Source organism: Tiliqua scincoides, chromosome 6, assembly GCF_035046505.1.
Source record: "Tiliqua scincoides isolate rTilSci1 chromosome 6, rTilSci1.hap2, whole genome shotgun sequence".
NCBI classification, from domain to species: domain Eukaryota; kingdom Metazoa; phylum Chordata; class Lepidosauria; order Squamata; family Scincidae; genus Tiliqua; species Tiliqua scincoides.
The window spans coordinates 70816763-70839292 of NC_089826.1; the positions used below are offsets into that span (position 1 = coordinate 70816763).

Below are 22530 nucleotides of genomic sequence, written 5' to 3' on the forward strand. Positions count from 1 at the left end.
CAAACAGGGTCCAAATTTCAGCAACAGGACAAACATTTCCTCAAAGAGGCATGCACTCATGTAACTTATCTGTAGCTGAGGTTTTCCTTTCCTGTGTATGAATTCCAAATTCAGGCATTAATTTAAAATTTATCAGTATGCAGATTTTAACCAAATTCCCATTCTGCAGTTTATGGGGGCTAGTGACCCTTTGCTGCATCCAGCACAGGAATTATGGCTGCTGGAGGTCTCCTTGAGATTAGGGGTAAAGCCCCAGCAGCCTCTCTGGGGCTATTTAGAGCCACACCAGCTCTATAGCTGAATCAAATCCAGACCACCCCATGTCAGGCTTTCAGCCTTGGGGGGGGGGGGTGATAGGATATGGTGGAAGCCTCCCTGCCACCCTCCCGAGCCTGATCTGCCTTCCTCCCCCTGCTCTGTTTCACCCCTTCCTGCCCCCTTCTACCATCATGCAGAGTAGAGTGCCTACCTGCTCTAGTGGGCTCTGGACTCTGACTGGCAGCAAGAGGCTGGTGCAGGCCTTTCCATCAACAGGACAGGCCCCCCGTACTGGCATGATGTGCCTTATGGGACCTTTGCAACAGTGTGCCGGCAAAGGATTGGCTGCCCAGTTCTGCATTAAACTGAAAGCAGGACCCATTACTTCCTACACATACATTGCTGCATGAGAGCAGCTCTGTACATATGGGAGGGAATTGCCTAAGGCATTCTGTGGAGTGCATCCTGGTGCCCTCCCTTGTATTCTCTGGCATTCTTAGGTAGCCCACTTTTAAAATCAGGAGGTTGCACATTACACATCATGGCTTGTAATCAATTATGGACTTTTCCTCCAGAAATTTGTCCAATCCCCTTTTAAAGGCATCTAGGCCAGATGCCATCACCACATGCTGTGGCAAGGAGTTCCACAGACCAACTACACACTGAGTAAAGAAATTTTTTTTTGTCTGTCCTAACTCCCCCAACACTCAGTTTTAGCAGATGTCTCCTGGTTATTTTATTCGGTGAAAGGGAAAAGAGCATCTCTTTATCCACTCTATCCATCCCCTGCATAATTTTTATGTCTCAATCATGCTCCCCCCTCAGGGTCTAGATAGAAAATAGCTGGGTTTCTCTAGTTTGAGAGCTATTTAACTGTGTTGCTGTGAGAAGTGAAACCTTTTTCCAGGAAATGCTAGGTTTCCAAATCTTTTTTCAAAGGGTGAGATTTTACAGTCTCTCTCCTCTTTCTCCTTCCCCCATCAGGCCCCTGCCAGTCTCTCTCAGCATTGGATAGTCATTTCCTGAAGCCTAAAAGGCTCTGGAATGCCACACATAAAGAATGCTCAACTCTAATTTCTCCAGTCATAAATTCATTAATGTTTCAAATCCTGGACGAAGGTTAAGAGGTTATGTTTTTGTTACTTTCTTAGCTAGTCTGTCTGCCCTTCCAAATTGATGTCATGGCTGCTGGTGACCCTGAGTTCTGTGGTACCTCTGAGCAAAATGCTATGCATAGTTGTCATTCCATGCACAGTACAAAATTGGCGGTCTTGAACATTGCCAGGAGGCTAAGATCAAGCACCGTGATTTGTGTTTAGCAAAGCCTCTCTCAGTGGACTGTGGAAATGGCATTAAATGTAATAACGTAACACAATCGGGACAGTTAAATAAGAGTTCTCCATTTTTGGTTTTGGGCTTGCGTATTTAATTGCACTTTTGTAGCATCTAAGGCTGTCCAAATGAAATAATTGCAGCTGTTTCAAAGCCTGTCACATTTTTCTCTAGAATAGGGAGTCATCCAGTGGGATGAGGTCTCCTTTTTTGAAGTTTAGGTGCATTACTTATGAATCTCTGCGATGATAACTATAAGAAATCCCAAGACCCAAGCCAGAATTCTTAGGGTTGGTCAGGGCCTACCTCCTGGACCTGAATGTCAGGCCTCAGGCCTCAGAGCTCTCAGGCATAGTGGGGAATAATAGCACAGTGTTAGCTCCTGTGATTGACTGGCAGTGCAAACCCTTTAAATTGACTACACCTGGTATAACTAGTAGAAGCCTGGTCATCTGCTCATGTGTGATCAGCAGAGCAGATTTTCTGCATACTGTGTTTCTTCAGCTTCATCTCAAACCCTTCTTGTGGCCACAGGGACATCTCATGCCCTTAGCTCCATCTCAAGAATGTAACTCCAGCGCAGGAAACACACAGGCTCTCCACAACTGTTTGTTCCAGGTCCTGGTGATAACAGTGGTTTAGGCTGCAATCATAAATGCAAGAGTTCATAAGCCTACCTGAACATAGTGGGACTTGCTTCAGAGTAAACACGCATATTGTTAAGAATGTAGGAAGCAAAGAGAACATCAATCCCGGTTAAGTGCCCATAAAACAATTGAACATCACTGCCAAATTCTTACATTCCTTTCATTTTCCTGCCTTGCAGATTATTTAAAAAATCGATTTCTTACTCACCTATTAGCTGAACATTCTCCATCCCTCATTTTGCAGACCATGTAGCAATACAGGAATTGAGTTTTTAAAAAGCAAGTTAAGGCAATGAAAAATATTTGTGTGTGTGTGAGATGTTAAACTTGCATTGGGATTGTTTGTGAGATATTTCAGTGTAGGAAAAATGAGGGGATTACATAGCAATCCTCAACACTTTGTTCGACGTGGAATTCTCCTAACAGGTCATATTGAATACTTTTGCTAATGTTAGGAATGTTCCTCCCAGCTAATTGTTCTAAGTATTTAGATAGTATAGAACTGTTTAAACACTGGGATACCAATATTTCTTGTTCTTCCACATTAAAAAGTGCCCTGCCTGTGGAAAACTAGTATGTCAAGGAGGAGGATTCTACCTAGCTGGTCACTGGAGTGCTTGTTTTTGTATGTGCAGGAAGTTTGTTTTTTCTTGAAGCCATTTCTGCCCAACGTTGCATATGCGCAACAGGGACCAAATGTTTTCATCTGTGGGTTGGGCAAAAATGGGTTAAACATAGGCTGAGCTTTTAAAAAGTTTCTTAGCTGCTATCTGTAGATTGGCCCTTAGTTTGCTCATGTGATAAACAGGTATGTCCCAAAAAAAGGCCCAAGCAGTCTTGTGATCCAGCTTCTCTATTGGAGACCCCTTTGATAGTGTTGTGGAATGCTCAAATAGGCTTAATAATATGTTTTTCTATAGCTATTCCTCAACCATTTTTAACCACTGTGCAGTGTCACACTGGTGTGCCGCGGATGGTCTGCGGGTGTGCTGCAGGAGTTTGGGGGAGGATCATTTGTTAGTAGGGCCACTGGGAGATGTGAACCTCTCCTGTTAGTATGGTGTGCCTTGTCAATGGTCAAAAAACTGATGGTGTGACTTTATAATATTAGTGCCTTGTCAGTTTGCCATTAGATGAAAAATTCGTTGAAAATCGCTGTGCTGGAGTGAAATAAGCTCCTTTCAGTTTATTGCCATATAACCAACCAGCCAGCAACCAAATCCAGCTGATTTGACAGCATATAGCCTTGACCTCTCAGTTTTATAACACATGGGTGCTAAGTGTTGCTAAACTTGCCTTCCATGGAGTATTTTTTTGTCCCTATATTCTGTACCATTTTCCAAGGGGTGGCTTTTGAGTTCTAGTGCACAATGCAATTTCAGTTGCATTAGCCAAAGTCATTGTAGGACTGTGATCGACCACAGTCTTGACTATCTGGGTTCCTATTTGAGTTGTAGCCAAGGCTTCAGAAACAATGCTGTAAATTACATATCATCACGTTTGTTGACACAGCATGACAAGGAACTGGAAGAGAACCAATTTGTTCATTTGGCATTTTATGGAATTGATAATAACCTAATTTCCTTAATAAGTACCCTAACACTTTAGGGGGATAGTATAGCAGGTGTTTCCCACTGGTACTCTTTTTAAGGGCCCAAGAGGAGCTTTATGTCTTTACAGTACTGAGTTTCTAAGGTAATAGGCTGGAATCTGAGGGCCCAATCCTATCCAACTTTCCAGTGCTGATGCAGCCACAATGCAGCTTGGAGGTAAAGGAACAAACATTCCCTTACCTTGAGGAGGTCTTTGTGACTGCCTGCACAAGGCCCATTAGCATTGCTACATCAGTTCTGGAAAGTTGGATAGAATTGGCCCCTGAGTCATCAGAGTTCATGGGCTTGCTCCAGAATGGCTAACCAAGCACAATCAACTTGCCAGTGGGAAGTCAATAGCCTGCAATATTATGGTCAGCATTCAGAGCAACTACTCCAGGCTTTGGTTCAAGGTGGTCACTGCCCTATAAAGTCTTTAATAAAATAAATTGCCTGCAGTGGCAGTGGGGCTGACACAATTGTACTTCAAGAGCTACATGAAGGTCCGTTATGGAGATCAAGTGAGTTTTTGTTTAGGAAGTGGTAGACATGGATTCAGGAAGGACAAAGAAGCCAAGAGGGATCTAGGCTGGAGTGGCAGGGTAGGTAGGAAACAAATGTGGGCTGGTGCAACATACAGAAATTAATGCAGTCCCATTTTTTTCTTTAGTTTCCTTTACAGGTGGTACCTGTACCACTGGTTGAGAAACACTGATCTAGATTGCACACTTTCTGAACTGTTAGAAGTAAATAGCATAGCCACAGGGGTACTATTTAGCAGAGGAGTTGAATGGGACACCCATGTCTGAGCAACTCATTGAATACTGACTGTAGCCGTTTATCTCCTTCTCTTCCTTACCCCCCACCTTTTTCTCTATCGATCTGTTTGTCCACATTACGTTTTGTACGTCTGCTTCAGGTGGCAGTCTTCTTATTGGATTTTCTTTCCTGTTGGAGGTGGGAGTGTGATGTTTTTGGATTATTTTTGTTACTTATTTGTGAACAATATTTTTTTTGGAAAAAAAAAACACAAATAAAAAGTTTCAATACTAAAAATGTAAAATGTTGACACGTTCAAAGTAAAATGCTCATATATAAATTATTTCTAACTAAAATTACCTCTGTGTTGATCATTTTCTGCCTTTTTCCTCCCCTTTTAACAGCACTTCTGGATTTGTTTCTTCAGGATATCATTTCTGCCCGTGGCACATGCATCAAGGGCTGAGAAACCTGGCCTTCTGTCAAAGTCTTCACCGAAGACTGGGGAGAGTAAGTATTTAACTACTTACTTGATTGATTTGGTTTGGTTTGATTGGCCCCACAAAGTGACTAAATTTGAGGCGTCCTATGAAAATGTGTTTTGTGCTAGTTTAGAATCCTGACAGTGGAAAGAGTTCTGTAAGCACAAGTAAACCATAGCCTAGAGCTGTGTGTGTGTGTTTTCATTTTCTCTTTCCTGGTCACTCCAGTCTTTAGCTGCATTGAATTCCAGAGGAGGAGCTCAAGCCATAGTTAGAAGAGCCCACTGGATCCTGTTCCAAAGGCTCATCTAGTCCAGCTTCTTGTATCTCACAGCATCCACCAGATGTCTCAAGGAGAACACAGACACCTGTATCCTGTTGCCACTTCTTTGCACCTGACATTCCGAGGCAGCTTGCTTCTAAATCCAGGATGGATTGTCCCCTATAAAGGATTTTTCTTCTAGAAACTTGTCAAATTCCCTTTCTCCCATCTCAAATCTCCCAAATTTCCATCTCGGCCAGATGCCATAACCACATCTTGTGGCAAGGAGTTCCACAGATTAATGAAGTGTAAAGTCATGCACATTGGGGCAAAAAATCAAAACTTTAGATATAGGCTGATGGGTTCTGAGCTATCTGTGACAGATCAGGAGAGAGATCTTGGGGTGGTGGTGGACTGGTTGATGAAAGTGTCGACCCAATGTGCGGCGGCAGTGAAGAAGGCCAATTCTATGCTTGGGATCATTAGGAAGGGTATTGAGAACAAAACAGCTAATATTATAATGCCGTTGTACAAATCTATGGTAAGGCCACACCTGGAGTATTGTGTCCAGTTCTGGTCGCCGTATCTCAAAAAAGGCATAGTGGAAATGGAAAAGTGCAAAAGAGAGCGACTAAGATGATAACTGGGCTGGGGCACCTTCCTTATGAGGAAAGGCTACGGCGTTTGGGCCTCTTCAGCCTAGAAAAGAGACGCTTGAGGGGGGACATGATTGAGACATACAAAATTATGCAGGGGATGGACAGAGTGGATAGGGAGATGCTCTTTACACTCTCACATAACACCAGAACCAGGGGACATCCACTAAAATTGAGTGTTGGGAGAGTTAGAACAGACAAAAGAAAATAATTCTTTACTCAGCGTGTGGTTGGTCTGTGGAACTCCTTGCCACAGGATGTGGTGACGGCATCTGGCCTGGATGCCTTTAAAAGGGGATTGGACAAGTTTCTGGAGGAAAAATCCATTACGGGTTACAAGCCATGATGTGTATGCGCAACCTCCTGATTTTAGAAATGGGTTATGTCAGAATGCCGGATGCAAGGGAGGGCACCAGGATGAGGTCTTTTGTTATCTGGTGTGCTCCCTGGGGCATTTGGTGGGCCGCTGTGAAATACAGAAAGCTGGACTAGATGGGCCTATGGCCTGATCCAGTGGAGCTGTTCTTATGTTCTTATGTACACACGGGGCATAAAATATTTCCTTTTGTCTGTCCTGACTCTTCTACCACTCAATTTTAATGGGTGTCCCTTTGTAGCAACCCATGTGGTACAAATCCATTTCAAACCACTCAGTTTGCTAGTCAGTCACCAAGCCTGATGTATAATCAACTGTCCTTAAACATGTTTTGATGTGATATTTTCATTGTGTCCAGTCAACTCAAGGAGGCAAAATTCTTGGGCTGGAGCAGAGACAGAAAACTACACCAACTTGAGTAATCTACTTTGGGAGAGGATCATGCTCCATAGGAATTAAAGGGGCAGAGGCAACCTACTTCACTAGGCTTGTTCATTGAAATTGGGAAGTAGGAGAAATTTACTTCATCTGGAGCTTGGTGTTATGAGATTTGTGTTGATGCTGCCAAAATGGAAACCTTTGTTCTTGTCCCTGCCTTCTTCCATGGTAATGTTTAGTAATCCAAAATGTGTGATGCAATATGAATGACCACATTCGAAGTGTCTCTGCTCCTGCTGCAACAATCAAAGCAGTGCAACTAGGAAAGCCCTATACTTATAGGTAGTTAGGGCACAATCCTAGGCATTTCTATTCAGAAGTAAATCCAATTATGTTCAGTGGGGCTTACTCCAAGGAAAGTGTGGCTAGGATTGGAGCCTATCCAATGGGGAGAGCTAGTTTTAAATCCCAAATTAGCCATGAAGCTTGCTGGGCCAGTCATCATCTTTCAGCATCCTATCTACTTGGCAAGGTTGTTATGAGAAAGGAAATGGGGTAAAAAGAGAACTTTATATACTGCACTGGGCTCCTAGGAAGAAGGACCAGATAGAAATAACTTAGGCTGCTATCCTATGCACAGTTAATCTGGGAGTGATTCAACAGGACTTACTTCTGACTAGACATTCTTAGGATTGCACTGCAGCTTGACTGAGGCAGAAAAACTTAACTGCCCAGTCCTATCCATTGAGTAAAACAGCAGAGTTTGTTGTAAATGCGGCTGCATTGCCGGAAGTGGCATGCCGCTGCCAGGCAATTCAGAGCTGCCAATGCTATGGGTCAGTGGCGCCATGCTCCTGCCATCACAAAGCCCAGCATACTTTGACACAGGTAGGTTGGTGGCAGGAGAGGCCTGGGGGTGGTTTAGAGTGGAGAGCGGGCTGGAGGGGATAGGCACATGTGGATCTTATCTCGCCCTGTCCCCTTCGCTGACTTGCGCCTGCACAATAGGTGGCTTGGGACTGAGGAGACCCATAGGCTTTTTCTTACCTCTTTTTAAACTTTGTCTTCCATTCTCTCCACCCCACCATAGCATGCAGCACATGCTTCATTGATGCAGCTGCATGCTACGGAGTGTCCGGGGGGGCTCAGATTGGGCTGTAAGTGTAGTGTTAGCATGTTACATGTTTTGCATTAGTAGAAGGTGGGAGACAAGGGAAAGAAACGGGAGCTGTCTCTTCAGTAGCAGCAAGGCAGTGTGGTATCATCTCTTTCCAGACTTAAGTTCTCTTCTGCAAAGAGACCATGGCTACTTTCCAGGTACTGCAGTGTCTTCAATGAAAGGAGTCTGCTGTGACTAGAGAACTGCTGTGACTGCATTCTGATTTGCATTAGGAAACGGAGGTGTGATGATTCCATCAGGATCTCTTCAGTTAAGCCAAAAGAGAACAGGAACTTATTTATTGAATTCTGCAGTGTTTTGAACAATTTCTGTCTAAAATATTCAGTAAACAGAATGTCCAAATCCTCAGGTAAGGAAACTAGAAAGTCCTATACTAGCCGAAGAGCAGGTCCCGCACCAAACACTGGGACTGAGGCTGGAGCTGGAGTCTGAGCTGGCAACAAGAATAGGAGAAAGAATGGTGCTGAAGCACAAAGAACATTATCAGTGATCTATGGTGTGGCCTAGGGCAGCAGTGGGTTCAAAGAGGGGCTTCAGTGGAGAGCTGGTACTCAAGCAAAAGTCAGACAGCAATGGCAAGGTTCTTGTGGCTGGAAGGGGATGGGCAGTCCAACTGTATCAATCCTGCTCCCCACCGATGCACCACCAGAGCATCCATTGCATCCTGAGGGCAAGTCCTGGAGATTTCCAGGTAAAGGAATATTTGTTACCTTGCCTGGGAATCAGCCTCTGCCACTCGAATGGGTCTACTTGGAGCTGTGCCAGCGATTTTGCTGGTGCAAGTCCACGTGGATCTGGGAAGGCAGTCAAGGTCAGGAAGGGGGATAGGATATTGTGGTGCCACTGTCGCCAATACCACCCCCTTCCTGGCCTCAATCTGCCCCGTCCCCTTCCCACCCTCCATGCTGACCTGGCGCCAGAGATTGCTGTGAGGCTGCTTGCACAACTCTACTTGCAATGATGGCCTGACTGTGAAAGATAGTGTGTTACAGATTGCAGCAGCCATAATGGACCTTGCTCTGGCAGAATGCTAGTTCCGGCAGCCCAAAACCCCAATAGGATTGTGACTTTAGGGCCCTAACTAACTTTCCAGTGCTGATGCAACCACAACGCAGCCCTGATGTAAGGGAACAAATGTCCTCTTACCTTGAGGAGGCCTCTGTGACTATCTCCTCCATGCAGGATGCAGAACACACCCCGTTGGTACAGCTGCATCAGTGCTGGAAAGTTGGATAGAATTGGGCCCGTAGTGTATTATGGCCTAACACTGCGGGCAACAGATAAGGACACAATATCTGTGTTTTTTAAAGGGCTTCTATGAGATCCTGTAGAGTTTGATTTAATCATATTCATAGTGTGTATGGATTGCTTTGATCTCTTTGTTCAGTCTGAGAGAAATATGAAAGTGTTCTCAGGTCCCCCGATACGGATAACTGTGTTCTGCTGATTTTTTGATTTTTTTTTTTTGCTTTCTTGGCCTTTTTCCCTGTTTTGTATTGGTATCCCATCAGCACCATTTAAGCTTAGTATACACACAGTTGACATTTTTACTGTCTCTTTTGTCAAATTGACTATGTAGTACTTCAAGAGAAAAAAATAAAAATAAAAAGGAAGGCCCTCAAGCTCTCTCTTGCTTTTGGCTTACCAGACACTTTTTCACCACACCAATGGCTCATAAAAAGGTACTAGAATTTATCTGATATTTGACCTGGTATATAATCTGTGTTATTTCTTGGCGTGCTACTCAGAGGCTAATTGTAAATATTCTATTGGCAAGCAGTGTATAATTTATTTTGCCATTCATGTAGTTGTCCAAGGTAATCAGAAGAGCATAAAAAGGTCATAAAAGCTCACTATGTTTTCCTGTTTCAGAAGGGTTTGGATGGATGGGTGAATAAATACATAAAGTAAGCTCTGTTTTATTATAAGAGAGACTTTGTAACAATTCAGATTTCTACTACCATGTCCATACTTTTCTTTAGTACAGCTATCAGGATGCTGTTTCTTTTCCATAAGAATGTTATATCTGATGCACATGGAAATTATATTTTTGGCAAAGAAAGATTCCTTTCCTACCATCTGTTATAGGGAAAACTGGAAAACGGTCTTTCTTTTTTCAGGAAATAATTGGATTTTGTTCAAAAATAAGGTTTATCCATCCATCCCTGCCAGTTTGTTTAGATGGTATCAGACAGTGGTTTTCCAACTTGGGAGGGAGGGCTGGGATGATTTGGAATCTTGCCCAATGATCTTCAGTAATAAGGTCTGTATGGCAGACAAGCTTTCCTGAAAGTCAGTTGGCCTGCTGCTACCAGTCTTGGCATGGAATCCGTAGTTGAAGGGAAGCTTTGAGTGAGTTCCTGGGTGTACTTTCAATTTATGCAAAATTGAAGGACCCAACATGAACTGTATGCACACACTAAAATATCTCCAATATCTAATTCAGTATCTAATATCCCCAGTATCTAATACAAAATTCAGGGATATCATAGCAGATGTCAGGAGTTCTCAACAGCTAAGGAAATAGCCATCTTCAGGTGCTCTACATTGCATGGCAAGGTCCAGTGATTGGAAGGAGTGAAAGTGTCCTCTTTCTCCTCATGAAAGAGCATTCTAGATCATGGGGCAAAAGGCTCCCCAGGTACATTTGTCAATGTACACATATACTGTACATGTGTGGGCGGGTCTTCAGAAATCTATCTGTATAGACGTGAAGCTTACTTAGGTACTGTTGCTCCGCCCCCATTGTGTGGAAAGGTACTATTCTGGCAGAGAGCAGGTCCTTGCCCCTGACTCTCCAAACAATCTGGTGAAGGCACTATGGGCAGCTGTGGCTGGAGGTATGACTTGTGGTGGTGATCCAGTTATGGAGGTGCTTACCCAGAGAAGACATAGCAAAAGGAGCTTTTTTTGGGAGGGGACTTGGCGTTTTGGATGCTGGAGATTGGTTTTATTGAGTAGCTACAGCTGATCCAGAGTAGACTTTTTGAATTGACTTTTATAAACTGTTTATTGCTTTTAAAAACATTGATTTATGTTTTTAATAAACATAAATATAATAAATTTCAGTTAAATTAATAAATGTTGATTTATGTAAATGTTATTTACTGATTTTTTTAAAAACTGTAATCACTTTGAGCACTATCTGGGGAAGCATCACACATATAAAAAATTTATATATGTATTTTGAACACTCTAAATCAGGGGTGCTCAATAGGTGGATCGCGATCTACCGGTAGATCGCGAGGCAAAATGAGTAGATCGCGGAGTGCCGACCCCCCCCTTCAGGTGCCTCTGGGAGGAAATGCTGGGAGTAAGGCCCATTCTACTCAATGGGGCTTACTCCCAGGTAAGTGTGGCTAGGATTGCAGCATCACAGCCTAATCCTAGGCATGTCTACTCAGGAGTAAGTCATGTTATACTCAGTGGGGCTCAAGGTACACCAACATACATTGTACACATAAATGTTATATGTTATGATGGCACGAACATTGTAAAAAAAACTCTGGTAGATCTCCGGGCCTTGCTGGGTTTCAAAGTAGCTCTCGAGCCAAAAAAGTGTGAGCACCCCTGCTCTAAATTAATGTATAAATGCTAAGTATTATTACTTTTATTGAATTTAGATTTCAAAGACCTTTCTGAACCAGGACATGGGATTTTTTCCCCTTTACTGGAATTAGTAGACCTTTGTTCTCTCACTAGGTGTCGCTTTAGAGCTCTTTGCACAGCTATAATTGAAAATCACCTATAGATATAATACAGGCAGTCCCCATCCATTCCCTCTGACAAGGAATATGACAGTGTCATAGTTACACAGAATTAAACTTAAGTTCTTACATAACCCCTTCTGCATTTTGTAGGAAAGTTGATTGGCTACATGAGACACTGTCACTGAAAAATTAATGTTTTAAAGGAGACATTTTCAACCACATGAAACAGAATGCTCACAATCGAAGATCCATGTGGGATACATGGATACGTAAACAATCTCCCTCCACAATCCATTTCTGTAAGAAAATATTTCTAGTATTGCAGCATGCCCTTCCAATTTAGTGTTGGAAATTATTGGTAGTGGAAAATAACACCTGCAGAATTAGCATGGCTTTGTGTTGTGCTGCTTTCCTCAGACTTTGCAAAGGAAAGACCTGAACCCCCCAGGGAGAAACTTCTTCAGCTTGACAGTAGGGTTGCTATGTGTAGAGCGGAAGATGAGAGTCTCTTGTGGTGCATCTGTGTGAGCAAAAATTCCTCATTTGTGTAGTTTTGTGAATGGTAGCAGCAGCAGTTGAGCATTTGGGGTAGTGCACTGGCAATTTAGCTCCTGGTATATCACCCTTTTCAAACACAGTTGTTTTTCTGAGGATGTTACCAATTATTCCAAGCACTGCAGAAAGTTATCCATACCTCATACGAGTGAACAGGAGGAAATTCAAAAAGCAATTTAAAAACAAATCCCAAGCTGAAGTGCAGTTGTTTACTAGTTTTACTCTTTCATAGATAATAATGTAGGACGGCATCACTGGGATTAGGTATATTTAATTCTTTAAAAGAAAGCAAGACAAAAATGTGCCAAGCTTATATTAAAAACGGAGCCCATATTTGGGTGTTAGGCACACATTTTTTGTTCAAGAGAAGCTCCCCTTTAGTTGAAGAGGTATTATTTCAACACTCATGCTTAGGTTTAGGTTGGAATTCTTGTGAAACATAATTGGCTTTGTTTTTAAAGAAAATAATGCACTGATATTTCTTTCCAAATGGAACTTGACATTTACTTTCAATGCCCAAAGGTTCCATGAAAGCTTAAGCAAATTACTTCAGAAACCTGGCCTCAATAGTCAGTGCACAATATCAGTGTGTATGTGTGATGGTTTATGTTCGGGGCACAACTCTGGACCTTTGGTGTGTGATGCTTGGGCTAACTTCACAAATTATGTCTGGGAAAATAGATTCGCATTCGGGAGGCAGGTTGGAGGATGGACAGTGTAGTTCATAGTTCTGCAAGCAAACCTTCATGCCCCTGGGGCTAGTTGGCCTGGCTTGTATTTGAATGAATTCACACTCTCACCTGGTCTCCCCCATCACAAAATTAAGGATTGTTGTGTTTTTTATTTTTTGCTTGCAAAATGAGGGGATTGGGGGGGGGGAAATGGGTCAGTTATGCAATCTGAGTTACACAAACTTTCCTGAAATACATTTGAAAAAAAATACCTTGCGTTTTTGCAAGGGCAAGCCAGGAATGCAGTCAAAACACTGATGGTTTTTGAGATAAGGAGAGTTGATACTTTTTTCTTTAAAAATGGAAATTGCCTTCAAATAATACAGGATCTATTGTCCGGTTTCATTAATAAGCTTCATGCAGAGGTACTTCTCCTCTGTGTGCTGAGGGAGGTGGTCATGGTGACTGAACCTGTCTTCCCCGCCCATAGCTACGGAAGTCTATTCTCTGGGTAGTACACATAGAAACCTTTGCTTTGAAGTCACAGTGAACATAATTACAAATTACAAGATCTGTACACTGCAAAACATGCACAGCATTGCTATAAACCAGGGGTGTCAAACTCAAACTCGGGTTATGACACGAAAGAAACACTTTTTCTCACTTTCGAACTCATTAGGTGCAAATGACAGAAGAGAAAATAGGCAAATCTTGATCATATTTTCAAGACCTGTGGGAGCCCTTTCAGCAGTGACACCTTAGCATAACTCAGCAGCTGATGGTGGTGCTGGGAGAGCCCAAGGGCTGGATAAATAGCTTCTGCAGATTGCATCTGGCCCGCAGGACTTATGTTTGACACAGCTTTTGTCAGGACTTATATTTTACACCTATAAACTATTGTTTGTAAGTCATCCTAATTGTTGTCATCCAATGTTGACTTCAAACCCATTATTTCCTGTGCACTTTTTAACAATGTTTCAGCCCATCAGGTTTTGAGGAATAGTGGAAGAGAACCACACAACTGACCTTGATCATGTGGTGCTATAGTTATGTGGGATTGCATGGTGGTAAGCACCTTTTAACGCTGCTGCAGGAATATATGAGGCACTTGTTAGCTGTATTAGATGATGTAGGGTATTTTGCAGGGAATTTAATATATGGAGGATCCTGCCTGAAAGCAGCTGAATTTTCCTGTGACAGGAGCTGGAGAGCAGGAGAGGTCATGACTGCAGGAAGAGGGGGGAAGCTAGTCAAATTGTCGCTAGATCCCTGTTGTTTTAACAAGTCAGAGGAAATACGCCAAGTATAGAGATACAAATCAGCTGGTTGACAAGGCATAGCAATTTTGCCACATGGAATATAGTGGAGATGTCGAGTCTAGGCTTTAGTTCAGTGGTTCCCAACCTTTAGTGGCCTGTGGACCACTGAAGCAAAAATTGGAATCGTCAAGGACCACACGCAACCCCCTACCCCTGCAGGCACAAAAACACAATTAAATTTGTAATAATCAGAGAAGATTTATTAGATATTAGATTTATTATTTATAGAGAAGATTTTGTTGGCTGAGGCTGTAGGTGGTCTCTTCCCTCTCTGGTGGTCCATGGGGGAGCATCTCCTGAGCGAGCACTGCCCCGTGGACTATCCGAGATAGTGAAGAATGGACTGTCCACTGCTGACACTTCAACCCTCTCTGGTAGACCATGGGGGAATGCTTACTGGCTGGAAGTGATCAAAGGTGATCTTGTTTTTCTTACCACTTCTGAGAGTCTCATGGTTGGAAACCAGTGCTTTAGATTGACTAGGGCCCTGCTTATCTTATAAATAGAAGAGAGAGAAAACGGTGATAACAAAATAAAAGCACATAACACCACTTTCTGCACTTCTCATTTTTGTAAATAAAACAAATAAAAAACCGTGAGAGATAGTGACTGGCTCAGTGTCACCTACGGAGCTCCATATCATGTAATTCTTATTCTAAACAGCTCTTAAATTACAAGGGAAGCAGAGGGGGCCTATACCCTCTTAACTTTTGTGTTGGCTCCATTGTCTTCTACTGTTTGAAAAGGGTGTGGGAGGGCCATAGTTTGGCTGAAAGCGGGCAAGATAGGAAGGGTTGTGTTTATCGATTTCATCATTGGCCCCCAGTCCTCTCCTACAATTCAAACACTGATTCTGAAAATAAGCCCTTTCTGGTGTAGGAGTGAAGTGTGCCTGCAGTTTTTATTAAGGAAAAAAAAAAGTGCTTCGTATATCTGGATCTTATGAAATGCTGAAAAGGTGGATTACATTTTGTGCCTTTGTTAGGGAGGTTTTCCTGACTTACCTGTGCTTGACTCTCTCTTCCTTGAGTGATCTGGGTCTAACTAATATTTAATGTAAAGGAGCCTAGGGCAGGTGGCAATCGTTTTCTTCTAACTTCCACAATAATTCAAGACTGATGGTTCACAGCCTCTGCTCTGTTAGAATGGTGGTAATTTACCCACCACTGCCAAGCTGTATAGTTACGCTTTACTTAACAACTAAAGTCAATGCCCAGAAAAAAACCACAGCCCATTCTGAACCATTGTGAAGTTCTGAAATCTCATTTGAGGCAGTATATCAAGAAATGGTGTTTGCCTTGAAATTATTTATGCTTATCAGTGGAGGGGCGAGTGCAAATGGTAAATTTGCTCTGCCTGGATAGCCCCCATGGTTCATCTCTGCTGCTGGTGTGAGGATGAATAATTCATAAACTTGTGCTATCCAAAACCAGGGAGAGGGTCATTAGCATTTTAATGAAAACAATGCAGGCATTGTACTAAATCTTTGCATTCTGTTTTCTTCTTCTTGTTCTTTCTCTTCCTCCAGTAAGACAGTTCTGCCGCATGCTTTGAAAGCAGCTGACAACAGGGGAGATAATGTGCTGACTGGCACTATGGGCAGGCGATACCCAGGGGCTCACTATCGTCAAAGCAATTCATGTATGTATTTATGTATGTATAGAAGTCCTCTTCCCACCTGTCCATTTAGAACCAACCCTGTAGCTTGTCTTGGCTGACCAAAAAGTTTTTTAAATTGCTGTGTCCATTGATGCTGCTGTATAAAACATGATTTATTGGTAATTTATCTTTACAGTTTCAGAGTTGCCTAGGAGTAGTTTAAAGCACAAATAGAGTGGTCATTTTAAAATAATTCTACTAAAAGGAAAGCAAAAGTGTTGGCAATCTTGCTGTTTGAATGTGCCATCTAACCTTTAAATGGCTGCACAAACAAATATATTGGGGTTTTATGGCATCTTTTATGCAAAGCTTCTCTTGCTTCAATTCATTGCCACACTGTAGCCCCTATATGTACAGTCACATGCAAAGTTGGCACCAGAGCCTGAGCAGAGCAGGCATTTGCTCCCTAGGCCAGCAAAGTGCGCAGTGTCCCATCCCCTCCCGCCCCATTGCACCAGTGTTCTCAGAGCATTGGTTTTGCGCAGAGCACGTGATAAGATCAGAGGCAGCATAAGTTTCAGTACCTGACCTCTACCAAGCCATGATAGGTACCTTGCATGGGGGGCGTCAATCCTGCAGCCAGTATCATTCTCTTTCTCACATGTATGCACATGGATAATTTTAGAAATGGGTTATGTCAGAATGCCAGATGCAAGGGAGGGCACCAGGATGAGGTCTCTTGTTATCTGGTGTGCTCCCTGGGGCATTTGGTGGGCCGCTGTGAGATACAGGAAGCTGGACTGGATGGGCCTATGGCCTGATCCAGTGGGGCTGTTCTTATGTTCTTATGTTATATGCTGTGCAAGCTGTTGATCTGTATACTTGAACTACTAGTCGAAAGCGACAAATTCAACTTTTTGTCTCACTCGCATGCGTGTGTGTGTGTGTGTGTTAAAGGGAGTAGTGGCCTGATTTCTTGGGAAACACCTCTATATTAACAAATGTTTTAATATTGCACAGCTCATCTTAGTATATTGATTGATTGCAGCTGCATATTTTCTCTACTTGGAGAAGTAAGCGTTTTGGGGATTCGGTGGAGAAAGAGGATGAACCAAATATTTTTTTTAAATTGATTAAAAAGAAAGAGGATGGCTTTAGATGTTAGGCAGAGGAGAGGTTTCTTAAGTAACTCCCTCTGCCTTTTTCACTTCCTTTGCACTCTCTGGAAAAAACCTTGTACTTTCCTCAGTGATGACATTCATAATCTCCTGGTATAGGTTTGCCTCATGTGTCTTCATCAGAGGTGCAAGTTCCTGCTTTTAGAGGAAATGTGTCATTCCTGCTTTCTTTCCTTCCTTCTGTGTAACATCTGCAGCGTTCCCCCTTTCCAGAAAATTGAATTAGCATTTCTGCCCAATGTTGCATTTATGCAACATGAACCAAACATGTGTACACTTGTGGGCTGGACAAAAGTGAGTTAAGAAGGTAAATATTTTAAGTCATAAACAATCTGTAGAAAGTTAGTTTGACATCCTTTACAAAATGCTGTTCAGTGAAATATATTACAGGGTGTATCTGCGGAATGCAGATTCTAAACTCCTAGTTCAGAGGTTCAGCACAGATTCAGAACTACAGGAAGAAAAGAAGGTGTACATGTTGCCAGGGGTGGCCACCTGACTCAGAGTGACTCAATTTGAGTTTGAGCAAAACTCTTGTTTTTGACTTGTGTCATGACGTCATGGACCCCAACTTGACTCGCAACTCGGGGCCAGTGACTTAAAAAAAGAGGTGGGACTTGAAATGTTTCGAGTCCTGACCCTCTTTTTGTGTTTGTGTGTTCCGGCTTACTTTTTTCGCTACTTCTGCATCGCGCCAAAGACCAGGTGGGTGATCCAGAAGCAGGCATTCTAAAAGATAGCAGCAGACATGGTGGGAGGGTAGGTTCCAAGAGGTGTTGGACTGAGAGGAGGAGGAAGGCTGAAATTTTTGATTTTTAGATTGTGACGTTTTGCTCAGGAAAGTCCTGGACTCGCAACTCAACTCATTTCTCAAAATGACTCATGACTTGACTTGAAATGACTCTAAATTTTGCTCACGTAGTGTTGTGAAGGGTGCACGCTATGACTTGTGAGTTTGGTCATGGGGTCACCGACTCGTAACTCAGACTCAGTGACTGGAGAATATCCCTGCATGATGTCATGTGGGGATTATGTACTCACATTGCTCCTTCTCCCACATGTGTTCCACAATTGTGCATTGTCTATTATTTCATTTACTTGCTGTACGGACAGATGAAAGATCACCATAGACTGTCCATAGGGACTCTGTGTTATGCAGCAATCAAGTATATCTCTGGGACATCTCCTGCTGAATCCCTTTATGGATTTAGTCTACCTGAGACACCCATGCTCTATTTTTTTCCAGCTTAAAACTCAATGCTTGCCTATTTTGTGTGCATGTTCCTTGCTGAAAAGCAGTTCAGCTAGCTTCTCTTGGTTGACCTTGTTTTGCTTCCGTTTCTCTCTGAGGTCCATTTTGGCAAAGGTTTCTATACTGCTTAAAGTTTGTTACCTGGCCCTTTCATCTCCTTGAAGGAACTGCTGACAAATAGCTGTCCCCGTGACTGCTATCAGTGATAATCTTTGAGCCTTAAGGCTGGTTATATTGCAAAGTATGTCAACAGATCTTCTCAGAAGGTGGAATGTGCAATCTCTGTTGAATTTTCCCCCCCCTCAACTTTAGATGATTGTGTTAAGTCTTGGCATTTTTTGCTGTTGCCTTAGGTTATGAAGATAGAGCTATGTAGCTTTTCCTTACTATAATTTTTTTTCTACTCCATGGTGTTCTTAACAGAACATTTTCAATGATTGTTTTCCTTGGAATCATTTTTTGCAACATACTGTAACTTATTAGTCAGTATGGTGGTGATGCTGCTGCTATATTTGTGGTTTCTCCACACTTCTCCATGTTTCAGACTATGGAGATTTGTCTAGGCGTTTTATCTAGCCCAAGGCTGCTGCAGGCTGATGCGTGCTCTCTGGCGAAAAATATCTGTCTAATCTTTAGACACATGTCTGTGTAAATGGTCTGCTGCAGATTAAAGAATTGCCTTCGAGAATTTATACCTAGTTGTAGAATTAATATTGAGATCTTTCTGAACCAAGTGAGTAATTTTGGAGTTACAGCTTTAGTATGTGTGTCACCACACAACTGTAGCTGAGAGACCTACAGGTTTATAGTTTAGCAGTAGACCAAAGTGGATTATGTGGTAGTTCTAATTCCTGTAAAGGCATTCATTGTCAGTTTGCTCATTAGTCAGCTAATTTGGTCTCTCTGCCTTGGCCCACTCCTGAATGTGAAAGCTATAAGGGTCATTTCCGAAGGACCATGGATATACAGTGAACTCTTGCTTTAGTCGACTAATGGGGGGTGGGGGTGGGAAGGTGCATCTATGAATGCTGAAAATTCATTGCATGATGTCAAAACATTGCCTGATGCTGTGATGTTACTGCTCCTGGCGCTGGGGTGAAGCCTTTCTCATGCCTCTGGCTGTAAGAAAAGTGGTGCATGTTGCAAGGAGAGTCTATCAGTGAGAAGTTTGACTCATACCAGATTGGACCAAATATAAAATTATACAGCGGCATGCTTAGGGAAGAGTCAAATATTTTTTCAGCTTGTGGTTCTGTCCATGCACATGTCTGAAATAATATTTCAAATTTAATTTTTGGATGCTAGTATCAGATTTCTAACATTTCACATTTCTGATGGGAACTTACCCCCACTGCGCCTGTGAATGCAAGCTCATCTCAGATTGCAGACACTTCCTTCCTCTGTTGGCTCCAGCTTCCCAGAAGCCCCTATGAAAAGGCAACAGGAGTATGCTCCTGACAGGCTAAACAAATCTTGCTAGGGCTCCTACACTGGAGTTTATGCAGCATTGTCTTAGCTCTTTTGGAATCTGCATCGGCCACAAATCCTGTTTGATCTATTGTCCATTTGCAACCATTTGCCCTTGCTTTCCTGAACTTCACCAAGCCTACTTCCTTAGGGCCCAATTCTGAGCAATGCGCACCAGCCAGCGCAAGCGTGCACTGTCTCAAACATGCTGCAAGGCTGCCTGTAATGTCTCCGCCGGTCCAGCACCAGAGCAGGTTCAGTGCGAGCCTGCGCTAAGCCAGCACAGGCCTGCAGAAAGACAGCTGCCCAGAGCTCCATCAGATCTATAGCTTTGCTCTGCCAGATCCATAACCCCACATCAGGTCTCCCAGCCCAACATGGAACTGCTTTACTCTGTGCTGGCTAAATAGCCAGTGCAGCATCAGGTAGCCCCATTGTGGGGCTTCTTACCTTGCCCCAGGGGAAGGGGACAAATGACCTCTTCTCTGAAGGAGATGTTGGGAGTCACTGCTGGCTTTCCAGTGTCCATAGGATGCAGCAGCAACCATTTTGCTGCTGCTGCAGCCCTGGGTGCTGGGCAGCTAAGGATTGGGCTGCCCATTCTATTGTGCATCCATGCAGCCCATGTTTTGTCTTGCCCACCGGCATTGGGTAGCTAGGCATCAAGGATTTTTCCAGCCCTGTCATTCTGCAGTGTGGCCATTAGAACTTACTTACCCACTATTGCTTTTTAAACTGGACCAATTGCGAATCAGCCTCTTGCAAAAAGGAGGTCATTCTTGGTGGTCTAGCATGGTGTAGGTGGTCTGCCTTACAGGTCTAATAAGCCACTTCATCTCATTCTCAGCCCCCTGCAATATGAGGATAGTAATGCTCACTTACAAGGTTTTTTTCTTTTGAAAGATTGTAAGAAAATGCATATGAAGCATGTCTAGCACTCCAAAAATGCTGTACAAATTATCATTATTGTTCCTAGACAACATCAATATTTTCTGGATCTAAACTGTAACCTCTGATGTATGGTATCATATTTGATGGTGGCCTGAAGTTGGTAACATTGGGTTAACCTGACACCCTGACCAGATATAAGGTCAGGGCCGCTGTACACATCTATTTTGAAAACTTTTGGAATGAAGGAAGTTGATTACAATGGTCATGACACGCTGAGGATTTCTTCCATTCAGAGAAATGGGAGCCACACAAAAGCTACATCTGTTCTTTTATGTGAGAACTATGCAGTAGTTCCTGTGAATTGTCCCCTTCTTTTATAGGCCCCTGTGGTTTTCGTTTTGCTGGAATATTTTTTTTGCAGTTTCCCATAATCCAGGTGTCAAGTCTTTCCTTTTTTTTGTTTTAAACTGCCAAAAATTTTATCAAGAGAAACCAAAATTGGGAGTTTTGACTGAAGGAAGTTAGCTTAGATTTCCCTATTTAGTAATGCTTCTGAATTGTGCCTGCTTCAGTTGCTGCACACAATACAGGCATGTTCCATCCAGTTAAACACATTGATTTTAATGAGAAAGTTTATACTTAATGGCCCAATCCTGTTCAGATGCTAGTGCTAAGCCTATCCTGGGCAATGCCATGCTGATTGTGCACCAATAATATTATTACAGCTTAATCCACAGCCTGGGGTATATCATTCCTCTTCTCTTCTTCCAGTTCCCCTGCAGCCATCAGACAGAATGTGCCACATGCTGGTCCCTATCGCTCTCATGGTGTTGATTCCTAACTTTGCTTGGGGATCTATTTGGAAACAAAACAAAACAATTTCTCTTTTTCTCCTTTCTCTCTCCACCCCCATGCTTCATTAATTTAAGTGTGAGAACCATCTCAAGCAATCTGGACATTTGAGCAATTGTATGGGTAAACGTGAATAGCAATACACTAAGCATCATATTAATTAGATCAGTGCTTAAAACAATTAAAATAAACAGATGGGATTCTCTCTTCTACCACATGTCTTTCTCTATAGGATGTAATGTTGGCTTTCATCAGCCAATGTGAGAAAGTGATTGTCGTGGGCAATGGCTTTTAAACTTTGTGCTGTCGTGGAATCCCTGCATATCTACCATGGAATCGCAGCACATTTCAGAGGATTCTGAAATTTTTTTGTGTGGCTTGCATGTTATGTTGGGCTTTATTGCTGTGCAGAATGAGCAATGAGTGTGAAGGGGGAAATCGGCAATAGAGGACGTGTTTCACTGAACTGTCTCTCCTATTACTACTACTCATATTAAGGCACTTCAGGAGAAAAGCTTGAAAAAATATTGCTATAGATCAAGAGCTATTTTGGAAGTGTTCATGGAATATTCAGGAAAAAATCAGTTTAGTCAGGGATTTATCTTTTTGTCATGTAATATTTAATTATAACGTAAGCCGCTTAGAACGTTTGGGGTAGAATGGGATATAAATTAGGTAAAAAAACTAAGGGTTGTAGCCAAAGGAGTTCGTCATTATTAAGTTCCATTGAGATTAATGAAATTTGTTAGACACGACTAATTTAAACCCTGTTATTTCCATGGTGCTTAGTCATGACTAGTGTACAGTCTTAGTTTAGACTAAGTTTAGACTAAGACCAGTGACTAAGTTCGATCTCAGGCTTGCAATCCTGTGTATGTGTAATTGAGAGTAAGCCCCATTAAAAATGACAGAACTTCTGAGTGTGGAAAATTTAGAATGGTATGAATTAGAATTTTGTAAATATAAGTAGAGGTGTTTGTTTCTGGTGAATAAGATAGGTTTACATCGTACTAGCTTTCTTCTTGAAATGTGTATGGAGAGTTTTGAAAAGCAAATGTTGCCAATAAGATTTCTCCCCTCCTTACTTGTAATAATTACCTTTATTCGATACAAT

At 42.5% G+C, this 22530-nt stretch overlaps 1 protein-coding gene across 11 annotated transcripts in view; it reads left to right on the top strand.

Annotated features, from left to right (window-relative positions):
- APBB2 (amyloid beta precursor protein binding family B member 2) overlaps positions 1–22530 on the top strand; it is a 174679-nt gene that overhangs the window by 28696 nt on the left and 123453 nt on the right. For 4 of the 11 annotated variants that reach the window (XM_066631689.1, XM_066631692.1, XM_066631693.1 and 1 more), the window contains exon 2: positions 5016–5098. In XM_066631689.1, the coding sequence (XP_066487786.1) occupies positions 5016–5098 (83 nt within the window). Of the gene's footprint in view, positions 1–4992; positions 5099–15705; positions 15819–17215; positions 17262–22530 lie in introns of those variants that run through there. The other 7 variants (XM_066631695.1, XM_066631698.1, XM_066631696.1 and 4 more) reach the window with 4 other exon arrangements.